Source organism: Oncorhynchus clarkii, chromosome 2, assembly GCF_045791955.1.
Source record: "Oncorhynchus clarkii lewisi isolate Uvic-CL-2024 chromosome 2, UVic_Ocla_1.0, whole genome shotgun sequence".
NCBI classification, from domain to species: Eukaryota; Metazoa; Chordata; class Actinopteri; order Salmoniformes; family Salmonidae; genus Oncorhynchus; species Oncorhynchus clarkii.
The window spans coordinates 28,064,022-28,078,752 of NC_092148.1; the positions used below are offsets into that span (position 1 = coordinate 28,064,022).

At 42.1% G+C, this 14,731-nt stretch overlaps 3 protein-coding genes across 5 annotated transcripts; 2 read left to right on the forward strand and 1 right to left on the reverse strand.

Moving 5' to 3' along the window:
- Positions 1 to 96: 96 nt before the first annotated feature.
- LOC139377088 (leucine-rich repeat-containing protein 72) lies at positions 97 to 3,476 on the forward strand. The gene is given in 10 exon segments (XM_071120130.1): positions 97 to 102; positions 203 to 287; positions 470 to 492; positions 494 to 533; positions 698 to 782; positions 1,061 to 1,182; positions 1,493 to 1,543; positions 1,952 to 1,979; positions 2,122 to 2,313; positions 3,440 to 3,476. Coding segments are annotated over 10 exon segments (669 nt in total).
- On the reverse strand, positions 2,813 to 14,501 carry LOC139365947 (ankyrin repeat and MYND domain containing 2a). Of its 3 annotated transcripts, none has more exons than XM_071103018.1 (11): positions 14,428 to 14,501; positions 8,812 to 8,883; positions 8,333 to 8,397; positions 7,830 to 7,968; positions 7,604 to 7,702; positions 6,406 to 6,566; positions 5,829 to 6,043; positions 5,380 to 5,515; positions 4,290 to 4,418; positions 3,975 to 4,104; positions 2,813 to 3,727 (listed from the first exon to the last, which is right to left on the reverse strand). In XM_071103018.1, exons 2-11 carry the CDS (start codon positions 8,876 to 8,878, stop codon positions 3,573 to 3,575), a joined length of 1,296 nt encoding a protein of 431 aa, XP_070959119.1. In that variant the 5' UTR covers positions 8,879 to 8,883; positions 14,428 to 14,501; the 3' UTR covers positions 2,813 to 3,572. The 3 variants fall into 3 exon arrangements, with proteins under 3 accessions (XP_070959119.1, XP_070959126.1, XP_070959111.1); XM_071103025.1 differs by lacking the exon at positions 14,428 to 14,501 and adding an exon at positions 12,823 to 12,884; XM_071103010.1 differs by lacking the exon at positions 14,428 to 14,501 and having other exon boundaries at positions 8,812 to 9,039.
- Positions 10,198 to 14,504, forward strand: LOC139365966 (tetraspanin-13-like). Its single transcript, XM_071103037.1, has 6 exons — positions 10,198 to 10,385; positions 11,080 to 11,247; positions 11,671 to 11,751; positions 12,008 to 12,121; positions 12,238 to 12,351; positions 13,133 to 14,504. Exons 1-6 carry the CDS (start codon positions 10,323 to 10,325, stop codon positions 13,205 to 13,207), a joined length of 615 nt encoding a protein of 204 aa, XP_070959138.1. The 5' UTR covers positions 10,198 to 10,322; the 3' UTR covers positions 13,208 to 14,504.
- The last annotated feature ends 227 nt before the right edge of the window (positions 14,505 to 14,731 follow it).

Genomic DNA, 14,731 nt, shown 5'->3' on the forward strand with positions numbered 1-14,731 from the left:
GATTCAAAATGAAAACAGGGGTTTCCTGGTTGCAGGTAGACCTACTGTAGTAGGGCGGTTGGTCAGGTTTGGTTTGTCCTTCATAGGGTGATAGACATGGAGGTGTGTCTGAATTACTATACTTAATTTATCTTACCTAAAAGATTGCTCAAGTATTTTGAAGATGTAATGATATTTAGAACTGTACTGCATATACTTACAGGACATTGATGATGCTCTCCCGAAGTATGGAATCAGGAGGGGCATTGATGTCTGTCAACTTTACCTTGCCAAATAGTAGTCTTATCATAACTTCTAGCTATGGAATCTATAACTTGAGAATGTCAAATGAGGCCCTATTCATTGCAAGGCTGTGGCTGTGATGTGACCTGTCAATTATAATTAGTTGGAAAATATCAATCATGTCAGTATATGCCAGTAATATGTTACATAAAATGCTTTTTTGCAAATTAACTAAATCATATTATACTTGTCAATATTCCAGACTTGTCAAAGGTTCTCCATGCTGAGATACTTATGGCTGAATAACAACAAGATACTGTAGCCAACATCACAAACAGATAATGATACTGTAATACAGTTATATTAAATGTGGGAATGTGTGACACTCAAACACTCGGCATATCATGTCAGAATAGCCAAGAAAGGAAAAATATCATTTCCCCATATCCACTTCATAATGCTCTGTAAATGTTTCAAATTAACGAACTCGTCTACCATTCCCTCAACTGTTGCATGACCGAACTTTATCTCCAAAACAATAAAATATATATTTCAGGTAAATGTTACAATCTGTATTTTCCTAAGCATATGCTATAACATTGCATGTTCTCTGTGTGAGTTTGTCTTGTTGTGGATCTATGTTTTCCATCCCCAAGAGCAACATACCTATCCTGTCTTTATAGCCTGCTCCCAGATCTGTTTGTGCTCTTGCAAAGTCCATTGCTGTCATTGTCAAGCCAAGTTCGGCATGACAATTTCACATGGAGTTGTTAAGAGAGCAGAAACAAGCTAGCACTCAGGCTACTGTCTTTACCGTATGTTTTCCATCCTTTGGCACCCTGGGACACCTAACCTGTCATTGGGTTCTTCTTCTGCACAAACACCAGATGAAGAGGCTGGAGGACTGCGTGGCTGAGCTGAGGAACTTGCAGCATCTCCACACTGTCAGTGAGCGAATAGGGATTCCACTGATACTGCACAGTCCAAGGCCTTCACATTTGACATGGTTATGTGAGGAAGAAACAGATCGGACCAGTGGAGGCTGGTGGGTGGAGGTATAAGAAGACGGGCAAATTTTAATGGTTGGAATGGAACAGAGTCAAATGTGGATTCCATATGTTTGATACCATTCCATTAATTCCATTCCAGCCATTACAATGAGCCCGTCCTCTTTTATCTCCCCCCACCAGCCTCCTTTGGATTTGATACAGTATTGTAGATGAAAGCTTTTGCAGCTTTTTTCCTGAATCGCTACTCACAACAATATCATGTCAATATGTGGTCCATAACTTGCCTTCAGTGCAGTTATTGGATAGAAGAGGTATGTCAACAAATATTGAAATCATATTTCAAAAATTGGAAAATAAGCAACTTACTAGAGAAACTGTTACAACACATAGCTGTGTCAAGTCTGGGATCCTTGTTGAACCTAAAGTGATGCCCGGTTGACAAGGGGTGAAGCAGGAGAGGAACAGTTCATTACAGCCGTTTAGTATAGAACGCCATTGTGTCCCCCAGTCACTGACATTTGGCAGGTGGGCAGAGACTTCTGCCAGTAGAGACTGGCATCTATGGGGAGGGATGACACCTTGCTCAAGGTAAAACATGGTACTGTACCAAAGGAGACGAGCATTCACCTTATATTGCAATTCACCAGGTTTTTGAATATATTGGACTTGAAAATGGAGATAATATGCAGTCAATTTGATAATTTTCATCTGACTTACAGGTCACTATGGCTCAAGACAACATTTGAAGTAAGTCACAAATAAGGGATATGGGTGACTATCTCATGATACAGATTCTACAATGTTACAATTGTATGTATGACTCCTAAAGTATTGAATATTTTCAATGTCTATTTATATGTGCTTCTCTGTGATGCTTATCTCTGCCGAGGAGCCCATTGGATGAGACAGCAGATCCCAGTGTGCGCAGGGCTATGCAGAGATCCATCATGCAGTTCTCCACTGTGGACTAGAGTACAATTTCCACCGCCAAACAGAGAAAGCTAGGGGAATGGAACCAGCCAGGGACCAACATCCTCACTGTCATGTTCAGCTCCAGCAACACGAGGGGGGAATCTCAATTGTATTTAACAGATTCTTCATGTCCTCTCCTCTAATGCATTTTGAGAAGAAGTCAAGGAGAGAATATCCCAGGGGAGGAACCTCAGTTCTTCTGCTCCACTATGCTTTGAGAAGAGGAGGAGGACGTGAGGAAATACAATTGATATTCTCACCTGAAGGTCATACCACTGTGGTGTGATGCTGTGCCTGTAGAGGGAGCTCTAGCTGAATTAAACCTGTCAAATGAATCACAGTTTCCTCATTACTACCACACTACAAACAGACACCCCAGTTCAATGTTACACAGTACAGGATGAACTTGAGGAAGAACTCTGGGAGTCAGAATCCTCACTGGTCTACGTTAAGCACCTTTCCCATGTGAGTGGAGTCTTAGCCTGATCCCAGATCTGTTTGTGCTATCATGTCAACGCAGTGTCATACGAAACAGTGTTTGGCATGTTAAGGAGTGGCAAGAGATTGGCATGATCACTGATACAAACAGACTGATACCCAGGCGAGTCTACTCTGTCATACGATCAAAAGCACATAGACAGTACTGTGGTGTTTATTCTGTTGTATTACAATCAGACATTTGACATCTTTGAAACATCAGTATTCAACAAAACAGCAACATTGTTAGAGGGATTTGCCAAGTTGCTTTTTCAGGAGGTTATAGTCACTTCAAAATAATGTTGTTCTTGGCCAATTCAAGCCACTTTCCTGTATGTTTGGAAACAATGTCCTTTATCTATTAACTAGGGAAATGACTAGACACAGAAGTATTTGTTTTATAAGGACATGAACAAATAGAATAGCAATTAAATCTACTACTACTTCTTTACATCACACTCCCTGAAGCCCTTTCCATTATTCTTGAACAAAAACCATCAACATAATTATATTAGTCTACAAAGACATTTAACATTGAATGATGAAAAAACAAAAAACATACACACACACACACACACACACACATATATATATATATATAAAAAAACATAGACACTCGTGACCCTAACCCTTCTTCCATTGTGTGCAATAATGTTGCGTTGATGGAAAACAATGTCAGATCATCAATAAATAAGGGATCCTTTCCCATGGGTTTGGGCCTTAAGCTTATGTGAAACTCCTGCTTACTTCATCCCCAGGTTAACTGTTGGGCCTTACACGGCAGGCCTCCCTTAGACCTTCTAGGACAACAGTGTAGACCTGGAGTAGGGGAGACAGCAGGGTGTATAGGCATTGTGCACCTGTGTGGGACGTCACTTACAGGCCCCCCCTTCAGTTCTCTGTGTCTGGAGTGGTGGAGACAGGGCTGGGGGGAGGGGGGTCTGCTTGGTTGTCAGAGGGGGACGGGGAAGACGGAGAGTCTTCATTGGGTCCCACTGAGAGGTCCTGCATGGAGCCTGTTGCCGACTCTACCACCTGGCTCTGCTCTGAGAAACACATAAGGAGCCCACTGTTAGCATGATGCCTTGTAACACAACGCAATGGAAAGACTATTCAAGCTAACTACCACGTTTGAAGCGGAGGCGTCCTATTCAAAACCAAGAATCCTTTCGTAATCAATGTACAGTAGGTGTTTAATGTAATCCTTGGTCACTTAAAATTACAATGAGACATATACACATTAATAAACAAGGTGACATGAAAATGTACAGCCCAATAATATTTCTTCAATACCTTTCCTCTGTCGCTCCATCAGCTTGGCTGACTCTGCCTCGTGCTTTTCTCTCTGCTCCTGAAGCTGCTTGCAGACCTTCTTATGGGTGAACCAGTGCATTTTCTGGCAGGCTGGGGCACAGTATATCACCTATTGGAACACAAAAGCGTTGGACGTGTTGGTGGAAGAATAGAGGCCCATGCGTCGGATGCAAGGATACATAATGACAGATTGACCATTGCTATTGCAGGTCTATGAATGAGGACAGTGGATATATGAATATAGCATTTGATTGTATTGATATAAGATACTGTAGAAATGCGCATTGTGCCTACCATTTTACAGATGGAGCATCTCTTCTCTGCTCCCTTCTCCCCACAGGTGGTACAGAACTCTGCGTCCATGAAGCCCACCTGTCCTGTTATAGCCTGGGTCAAAACTGAGATGGCTGTCGGATCATTACCCTGACCAGGACAGAAAAGGGAAATGGGAAAGACAATTCTAAATATATGTAACGGATTTGAAACAGCTAGCTTAGTTAGCGGTGGTGCGCGCTAAATAGCGTTTCAATCGGTGACGTCACTTGCTCTGAGACCTTGAAATAGTGGTTCCCCTTGCTCTGCAAGGGCCGCGGCTTTTGTGGAGTGATGGGTAACGATGCTTCGTGGGTGACTGTTGTTGATGTGTGCAGAGGGTCCCTGGTTCGCGCCCAGGTATGGGCGAGGGGACGGTCTAAAGTTATACTGTTACATTGGTGCCGTGACCCGGATTACTGGTTGCTGCGGAAAAGGAGGAGGTCAAAAGGGGGGTGAGTGTAACGGATGTGAAATGGCTAGCTTAGTTAGCGGTGGTGCGCGCTAAATAGCGTTTCAATCGGTGACGTCACTTGCTCTGAGACCTTGAAGTAGTGGTTCCCCTTGCTCTGCAAGGGCCGCAGCTTTTGTGGAGTGATGGGTAACGATGCTTCGTGGGTGACTGTTGTTGATGTGTGCACAGGGTCCCTGGTTCGCGCCCGGGTATGGGCGAGGGGACGGTCTATAGTTATACTGTTACATATACACAAGATGTACAGTACAAACAATTGAAAATGACAATAAGGGTCAAAGATTAAGCCTAGTCATAAACTAAAAAAGCTATTTTAACATGGGAATTCCCATTGAGCATGCTTTTTAGCCCATGACTAAGCTTAATCATTGTCCGGGAAACCGGGCCTAACAGTATAAAAGCTTAAAAAGGTTATTAAGCCCACAACAGGAAACTATTACGAGTGGCGCTTCACTCAAACTGACGTTGCAAAATGAGTCATTACTAAATACACAGACATCACACGAGATAGAGAGAGAGAGAATGTAAAAGCCCTTTGTGACAACTACTAATGGAAAAGGGGCTTCATAAATCAATTTGATTGATGACTGATGAACTCACGATCTCCACGGGAGCGATACTTCGTACCAGCTGCTGCAGCAGTGTGGCGTCGCGGTAGGGGAACTTGCGGATGCACTCTCTGATGAACTTCTCCTGGAACAGCGGAAAGCCGTCACTGTCCCGTCCCTTCAACAAGCTGCATGGAGACAGCAATGACGTCTGGGGTTATATACATTGCAATACAGTATATATAACAATCAAAAATATTTAGTATGTCAGAGTGTTTCTACACATCATCAGTGCAGCCAGATATGCATTTCATACCAATTTCTTCCTCATCTTTCCAACTTTTTCCATTGACTCTTTCCTCTGTCCGTCCAGTTTAATAAAAAAATAAATAGTAATAACAGTGTCCGGGAAACCGGCCTCATATGTATTTACATGTTCATATGTGTATACTCTATACATGTCCGGGAAACCAGCCCATACAGTCCAAAACCCTCGCCCACCTCTTGATGAGTCCTTCCAGCTTGTCGTCGTGCTCCTTGAGGAAGGAGGCACACTTCTGCAGCACACAGCTAATGTAGTGCATCTTCATGGCCAGCACCTCGTTCATGTCCTGCTGCTTCACACACTTCTCACAGATCAGCTCCATCACCCGCCGGCACTTCTCCAGGGCCCCTGCCTCGGCCAGCACCGGGTTCTCCTTCACCAGAAGCACCATCTGGGAGAGACAAAGAGAGAAGGGGGGGGGGGGGGGGGGGGGGGGTGTCTCATACACTATAAAGGATGACATTACAGCTCCCTATGTAGGATGCATTGCCAACTGCCACATAAACCACTATTCCCCAAAAAGATATGCTTTATAAAAGGTGACATAATGCCCAGATAGGGTTATATTGGTGGTCTTTGTGTTTTATCTTTTACAGATCTCCCACAGAAAAGGTCTGCTTTCTTTTTTTTCCTGATATCCTTGCTGGTCTTGAGTGGTCCGGTGTACACATTGCTTTTATGCATCACCTAATATCTCACTCCAAAACCACTATTCCATAATGTGGCCCAGAGACAGCAGTGATGGTATTTTACCTTGACGGGGTTGAGGTTGGTGCTCATGATGATCTTGTGGAGGGGCCCTGTCAGTTTGGGGGGCAGCTTGGGCTCCTTCTCCAGCCCCTGGCGTTTGGTGTAATACTCCAGCTTGGCCCGCGAGAAGAAGTTGTTGATCACCGTCACACAGTCGTGTTGCCCTGGGGAGAGGGAGAGGAGATACACCTGGGTGAGAAACAAGTACCGAAGTCTCACTGTGACAGAGGTTCCATTCATAAGGCTCCAAACAGAATGTGCCCTAATGAACACAATCAGAATAAAGGGGGGCAATGCCAATACAGAGTCATTCTAGTTTATTATACGTCACAGACATCAAACACATTTCCATCGGTGTCCATATGTGGCAAGGTCTACAGTCAATCACGGATTACAAAAAGAAAACCAGCCCCGTCGCGGACACCGACGTCTTGCTCCCAGACAAACTAAACAACTTCTTTGCTCGCTTTGAGGACAATACAGTGCCACTGACAAGGCACACAACCAAAACCTGCGAGCTCTCCTTCACCGCAGCCAACGTGAGGAAAACATTTAAACGTGTTAACCCTCGCAAGGCTGCCGGCCCAGACGGCATCCCTAGCCGCGTCCTCAGAGCATGCGCAGACCAGCTGGCTGGTGTGTTTACAGACATATTCAATCAATCTCAATCGCTATCATCCAGAACGCGAGGTCAGTACAGGTGCATCAAAGCTAGGACAGAGAGATTGAAAAACAGCCTCTATCTCAAGCCCATCAGACTGTTAAACAGCCATCACTAACATTGAGTGGCTGCTGCCAACATACTGACTCAAATCTCTAGCTACTTTAATAATAAAAATGTTAAATGTTATCACTAGTCACTTTAAACAATGCCACTTTATAATCATGTTTACATACATATGAGATGAGTAATGTAGGGTATCTACAGTACTCTATACCATCTACTGCATCTTGCCTATGCCACACGGCCATCGCTCATCCATATATTTACATGTACATATTCTTATTAATTCCTTTACACTTGTGTGTATAAGGTAGTTGTTGTGAAATTGTTAGATTACTTGTTAGATATTACTGCACGGTCGGAACTAGAAGCACAAGCATTTCGCTACACTCGCATTAACATCTGCTAACCATGTGTATGTGACCAATAAAATGTGATTTGATGTTTTATTATGTGTAAAATCCTTACTGTACATACCGACAAACGCAGCCATCTGAGATGCTGTTCGCCCGACGGAGTTGACCACATCGGTCTCCGCTCCTGCATCTAACATCATCCAGGTGATATCAGTCTTACCTATATGGCAAGGCGGGGAGAAAAGAGTTAACGCACACAGTCAAATCAACAAATTCACCATGGTGCACCCTGATCTACACAGGGATATCCTTTCTCAGCGATACAAACTTTGAGAAAATGTGTCTACCTGATAGCCCAGCGAACATCAGTGCCGTGTAGCCATGCTCGTGTTCATTACAGTTCACATCTGCCCCGTGTTGCAGTAGCAGCTTGCACATGTCCGCCTTGCCCTTGTATGCAGCGTGCATGAGGGGAGTCATCCCATTCTGAGGAGGAGAAACAGAACTGTCAGTAGTGTATATTGTAAATTTAGGCATCATTTAAGTAGCCTATTACAGACAAATGATGCGGAATTAAATCTACGCAGAGATATTTTCCATTGTACAACATTGTAGAATGCACAATACAGGACAATGAGATTATGGAAAATAGCCTTTGCTAAACTGTGGAGTGCCTGTACTGCACTGCCTGCCTCTTGAGGAGAAGACAGGCAATGTTATCAAACAAAAAGAGACATGCTGCCTGTCATTTCCTTACTGTCCAGTTTGCTGACAAATTATGAAGAGCATAAATCAATAACTTAAAAACTAATGTTATAATAGAATATCGTTGAAAAAAATCTGCCTTTACCTCATCCAAACAGTTGACTCTGACATCCTTGCAACCCAATAATCTTGAGGCTTCTTGAACATTTCCTGAGAAAAAGCATCAATGCATTGAAAGCCATGAACACTGCCTCAAGCTAACCAAGGCTTGAAACAACCAACAGTTGTCTTGTCTAGAAAACTGTTTCAGCAATTTCATGAACTGGCTAGCTAGCTAACATAACCTCTAGTACAGTACGAACGTTATCAGAGTTATAACTATCTGTAGTATTAGCTTGGCTAGCTAGCTACAGTAGTTAGCAAGTTTCCTTCCAATGCAACTTGCTGGATTGAGCTATCAAGTTAGCCATATAGCCACCATCATTAGAAACATAATTTAACCCATTACATTACGTACTAGCTAAATGAAAAATGGTACAGCAATCTCAGATATATTATCTAGACTACAGTAGCAAGCGTATTGTCTAGCTAGCTAGCATTAGCATTAAAGTAAAGACGCTTTACCTGCAGCAATAACTACGAACAATTCCCTCTCGGTGGAAGATAGATCTCCCTTCTTCGGAGCTGACATCTTGGCTAGAATTGTGTGTAAAAAAATAAAAATCAGTGAATTAAATAAGACAAATATGGATAATTGTGAGTGACACTAAATTATAGACTATCACGACGTTTGGTTTTCATTCTGAAGCTTGCGAGTCTTGCTAGCTGGCTGTTGGGGTTAAACTGGTGGTCAGACTGTACCACGTTCTACAGTACAGGGGTGGGCATTGGAATTCATATTAACTCATTCAAATGTTTCTCTTCCGTTGAAGACATTAACACAGAAAGTAAATAATATGCACAGATATTATTGCAGTATACAAAATTGCAACACCTTAATTATTTAGCATAATACGAACTGCTTTCAAAGCCCATTCTCCCCCCTTTTTCAACATTTGTTAGCAATTCCACAGAAGTTTAGAAAGTTAATTATTGATATGTTGAAGCGTTTAGACTGTACACATTTGATACATTGTTGCTCTAGCAGTCGGTGTTCTTCAATATGTTTTAGTGGGGTATAATTCATCACATTTGTCCATAAGCACTAGCACACTTTCATAACTTGAATAATAAATACTGTGTTTTATTGAAAAGCAATAGTGTTGTTTATCAATGTCAAAATTAAAAGATAAAGGTTAGAGATACATTAGTGTCATAACCAGTCATTATATGCTCCCATTGTTTCAAAAGTCATTTTAATCATCACTGTAGGTTAAACCCCTACAAAAAAGATTGCAGTTTTGAAACTGCAGTAAAAGTGCAGTAACTGCAGTCCACCGTGGTATTTTGAAGCAGTAATTGCATAATAACTAGTTGAACTGCACTCTAACTGCAGTTACACTGCAAAATTATTGCAGTAAAGTTTTTGGATGCAGTATTTGCAGCATACTGCACTCTATTTTTCGTTCGGGAATATTTCATGTGAAATGTCTTACATTGCAGTCTAGTCCAAGTTAACCTCCCTAGTGGCGCAGCGGCCTAAGACACTCGGTGCTAGAGACGTCAATACAGACCCTGATTCGATTCCAGGCTGTATCACAACCGGCCGCGTTTGGGAGTCCCATTGGGCGGCGCACAATTGCCCCAGTGTCGTCCGGATTAGGGTTTGACCCGGGTAGACCGTCATTGTAAATAATAATTAGTTTTTAGCTGACTTACCTAGTTAAATAAATGATAAATACATAAACATACACAGTATCTGAGGATTAAAATAGCACCTTGGTAATCACTTGGCTCAGCCGTCATGCAATTGTTTTTGCAATATTTGCATATGTGAAGTCATAATTTCAAGACGACCAATCAGGTAAGTTGAAAAGCTATTTCCCTGGACTGGGCCCTCCTTGCAATCCTACCCACCTGTAAAACGCCACAGGCACTGTTGGTCATTCTATGATAAGACTTAATTACTTTTCAACTCGGAGACGTTTGAGTCTGAGAATTGCTTTGTTCGAGAGGATAAAAAACGAATATCGACAATGGTTTGCGGAGGATTTGTTTGCACGAAGAATTCCCTATGCGCTCTGAACATACTTTATGTTGTAAGTACCACGCACAGATGTTTCCATATGCGACCGTATTGTTTTTGATGATAGGCTTTTAATGAGTGCAATAATAATAATAAGTGCAAAAGCCAACATGATTCTAGCCAAGAATAATATAGCCAGGGCAAGAAGGCTGTCGTGCAAATTAAGTCGTTGTGACACCAATCAAAATGATAGTAGGCTACATTCCAAACAGTTGCACAAATGTCTCTCAGTTAATGCAAAGTCGACAGTGTTGGTTCCCAACCAGGGGTACTTGGCCGATCCACTGGGGGTACTTAAGAAGCCTCATGATACCATAAACCTACTGGGAAAATGTATTTATGGGATTACTTCAGGGTTACACGGGGCAGAACAACATTTTGTTGGTGGTACAGTAACCGAAAAAGGTTGGGAACCACTTGTCTAAACCATATCTGTAAAGTGTGATACATTATCGTCATACAGTTCTTGCAATTTAATATATATAATCAAAATACTCAATGTGATACTTTGTAAATGTCTTGTATTCTGTATTTATTTCATATAAACATGTCTAAACAGACTTTAATCAGCCTGAAGGTGGTAGCCTGAATAAGAGATGGTGTTTACTTTGCCCACATCAAAGAAATCAGCATCAAGTGTCCTTTTTGAGTGCTTTTCCGTTCCCAGTGGATTTCTGTCATGACGTTGTATTGTGCTTGGTCTTCAGATGGTGAGCTTGCTGCTGATTGGAGTAGCTGCTTGGGGGAAATGGTTTGGCCTGGTCTCAAGTTTTCGGGTGGTGGCTGGAATCATTGGTGTGGGCATCTTCCTGTTATTTGTGGCCTTCGTGGGCCTCTGTGGTGCCCTGAAGCACCACCAGGTCCTGCTGTTCTTTGTATCCTTCAATCAGGAGTAGGGTGAAGTTGCCCCTAGACACAGAACTTGGGTCATGTTTTTTTTTTTCTCCATTTTTCCAACTAATGGTTAGGATTGGGGGAAGGGAAGCTGATCCTAGATATGTTCACCTTTCATCACCATGATGTGATATGATTGCACAGGGTTGGGTGTAATTGTAATGTGTTTTATTCATGCCACATATCATTACATAGTTAAGTGAATACAAACTACTACAGCACAAGACATATTGATAACGAACACAGAGGACTGTTAGTCGGATCTTAGTCGCAATGTGTTTTTAACTGCTCTATCCAGACTACACTTAACTGCTATTTTCTCACTTTATGAACAATTCTTTCAAATACACAGCCTAGTGTTGCCTAGTTGGTTGTCACATGTGAGCTTCCTTAGTTGGCCTCAGTACATGATTATCCTGTTCCTGGTGTTCATGGTTCAGCTGTCAGTGTCTGCCGCATGTCTGGCTATCAATAAAGAGCAGCAGGTACGTGACAATGTATGATGTGACTCATGACCACTTAATCTGTAGAACACCTTAAATAAATACTGGAAATCATTCATACTTTCCTTCTATGTCCTGTATTAGCTAGTTGACAAATGGCTAATGCACAACATAAATGGAAAGTGTGAATGATTTCCAGTTGATCTCAAAGAAGCACTCTGGTTGATGACATGCTGATTGAATTCTGTGACCAGAGCCTCATCTCCCTGCACCGCTTCATCCATTTCCCCCACTGTAGAAAGAACTTCTAGAGGTGGGCTGGAACAAGTCCGAGGCCACTCAGAAGGATGTGGAGAAAAGTCTAAACTGCTGTGGCTTCTTCCATCCGAACTATAATGGCACCTGTGACGCGGTAAAGACGCTTGCTTGTTAGCAGTAACAACCAGCAACATGTTTGTCAGATAGTGTCTTGAGTGATGGACACATTACTTAAATTTTGTCCTGTCTACTTGCTTCCTCACACTACAGGACTGTTTCTCCAACCCATTATCCTGCAACCCTTGTGGTCCAATCATCCAAAGTCATGCTGAGGAGGTTTTACGCTTTGTGGGTGGGATTGGATGCTTCTTCAGCTTCACAGAGGTTAGCAACCTGCTGTAGCCTCATAGCAATGCACTGGCAATGGGTGGCATTTGCTGTGTAACAGAGTAAAAGGCTGTGGGATTCCTATGTAATTGGAACTGAAAACAGAACACTTTGTAGTGGGGACTTTTACTGTCTGCATTTTTATATTATGTCATCAACACACTCTACATTTTAGACTTTTGATTTTGACTTCAGGAATGAATTCAACGATTCTAAATCGATTGATCTCAACTGAGTGTACAAAACATTAAGAACACCTGCTCTTTCCATGAGACTGACCAGGTGAACGCTATGATGCCTTATTGATGTCACTTGTTAAATCCACTTCAATCAGTGTAGATGACAGGGAGGAGCCAGGTTAAAGGAGGATTTCAAGTCTTGATACATGAATTGTGTATGTGCGCCATTCAGAGGGAGAATGGGCAAGACAAGATTTCAACAGGGTATGGTAGTAGGTGCCAGGCTCACCAGTTTGAGTGTGTCAAGAACTGCAATGCTGCTGGTGTTTTCATGCTCAACACTTTCCCATGGGTATCAAGAATGGTCCACCAGGACATCCAGTCAACTTGACACATTGTCGTCAACATGGGCCAGCATCGCTGTGGAACACGTCACACCTTGTAAAGTCCATTCCCTAACGAATTGTGGCTTTTGAGGGCAAAAGGAAATGCAACACAGATACTAGGAAGGTGTTCTAATGTTTTGTACACAGAGTATATTGTGCTTTAGTATTAATTGAATCACATTCAGCTATTTTTTTTCCCCCATCTAATTTCAGATCCTGGGAGTGTGGCTAACGCACAGATACAGAAATCAGAAGGATTCCCGTCCAAACTCTGGTGCATTTCTATAACTAGCTTGTTCATAAACTCAACTTTGCACTGTCATGCATTTGTATTTAGATCCTGTGTGACTTTTATCTTACGATTATTATATGTTTCCTATTTGGATATTTTCATTGCTGTGATAATATAACTATGCGTTGATATATCTAATACTATTGGCTGTTTTTTGACAAAGTTTGTGAAACAATTCCAATCAATTTGAATCTTGAGTGATGGACACTGAAATTGAGAGCAGTTACTTTAAGGTTTAATCAGACTGAGGTCACTGATCGGAGTCGTGAGCAAATGTCATACACCTTATGCAAACAGAGCACAGATATAGGGTAAAGGCAGAGAGCAATGTTTCCTGGTAAGCTGTCAGTTTCAAACCTGGCTTTCTTTGGGTACCTACACAGTGCTCTCTTTGTTGCAGTGTATTAGATGTCACACGGATGCCAACAGATTCAGCCTTTTTTTCAGATTCAGCCCTACTAAAGTTTTAAATAGTCGCTCACTACACAGGAGATGTACTAATCCAGACATTAAGCTTTTTTTGACTTTTAAACAGTTAAGCTATATTGTCCTATTCATCTGAAAGCTTCAAGCATTACACAAACTGATTTGGTATCAGTTCATATTACAACCTATTTCTAAACATCTGGTGTAGGCTATCATTCAATGTCACAACCAAAAATATAATTCTCAAAATTAGATTCAGGAAGAAAGTTTACGTCTGTGATTTCTTCACTGGCACTGGTGTAGTGTGACTTCATTTCTTCCTCCAAATCACAGTTTAACTGTTCTCCAGCGAACATTAGGGTTTGCTTAGACTTACCTTTCCTAATTTGGCCAACCCCCTCCCTCCCTGAGATCTACATTAGATACAGAGCACAGTGAGTTGCAATGCAGTCTTATGACCAAGTAAAAATAGGTAACTCGGTGCTGTGTTAGTTACGCCTAAGGCTACATTCCTGCCTTCCAAACAGGATAGGAACAAGGACCCAACTGTGTATTCCCTTTCGTTCTTCTATAGGCTGCCCAACCTGTTCATGAAGGCATCACCATACCTAAATCAGTCTTAACACAATGTTAAAGTTAAACAAACTGGCTTTTTATATTTGAATGATCAACTTAGCACATGTGGAACAAATGTGAGCTGTTCTGTGATGGTAATGTGTTGCTAGTGTATAGTGCCACAAGCTGTCAGTGGTAACATGCTTCACCATGCAAATGACCGTTGGTCACCAACCTGTCGATCTTCAAGGCATTCATAGTTGATCATCAAACATTTCTGTAGAAAAGCCAACTATAAAAGCTGTGATAATGGCTTGTGTTCCTTTTTAGTTTTTTTTGTGTTGTGATGTTGGTATGTGCACTTTTTCAGAAGCCCTGCGCACAGGGAGGCAAAGTGTTCCCATTTCGAACCGTTTTCATTTGTCTAAAAAGAGAAACGCCACCTGACCGGGAGATCTGGTGCCAGCTCTCCGATTGGGCTGGCCAATCGGATAGCTCAAATCACGGCGTTTATAGCGCTTCAACGACAGTTTAATACT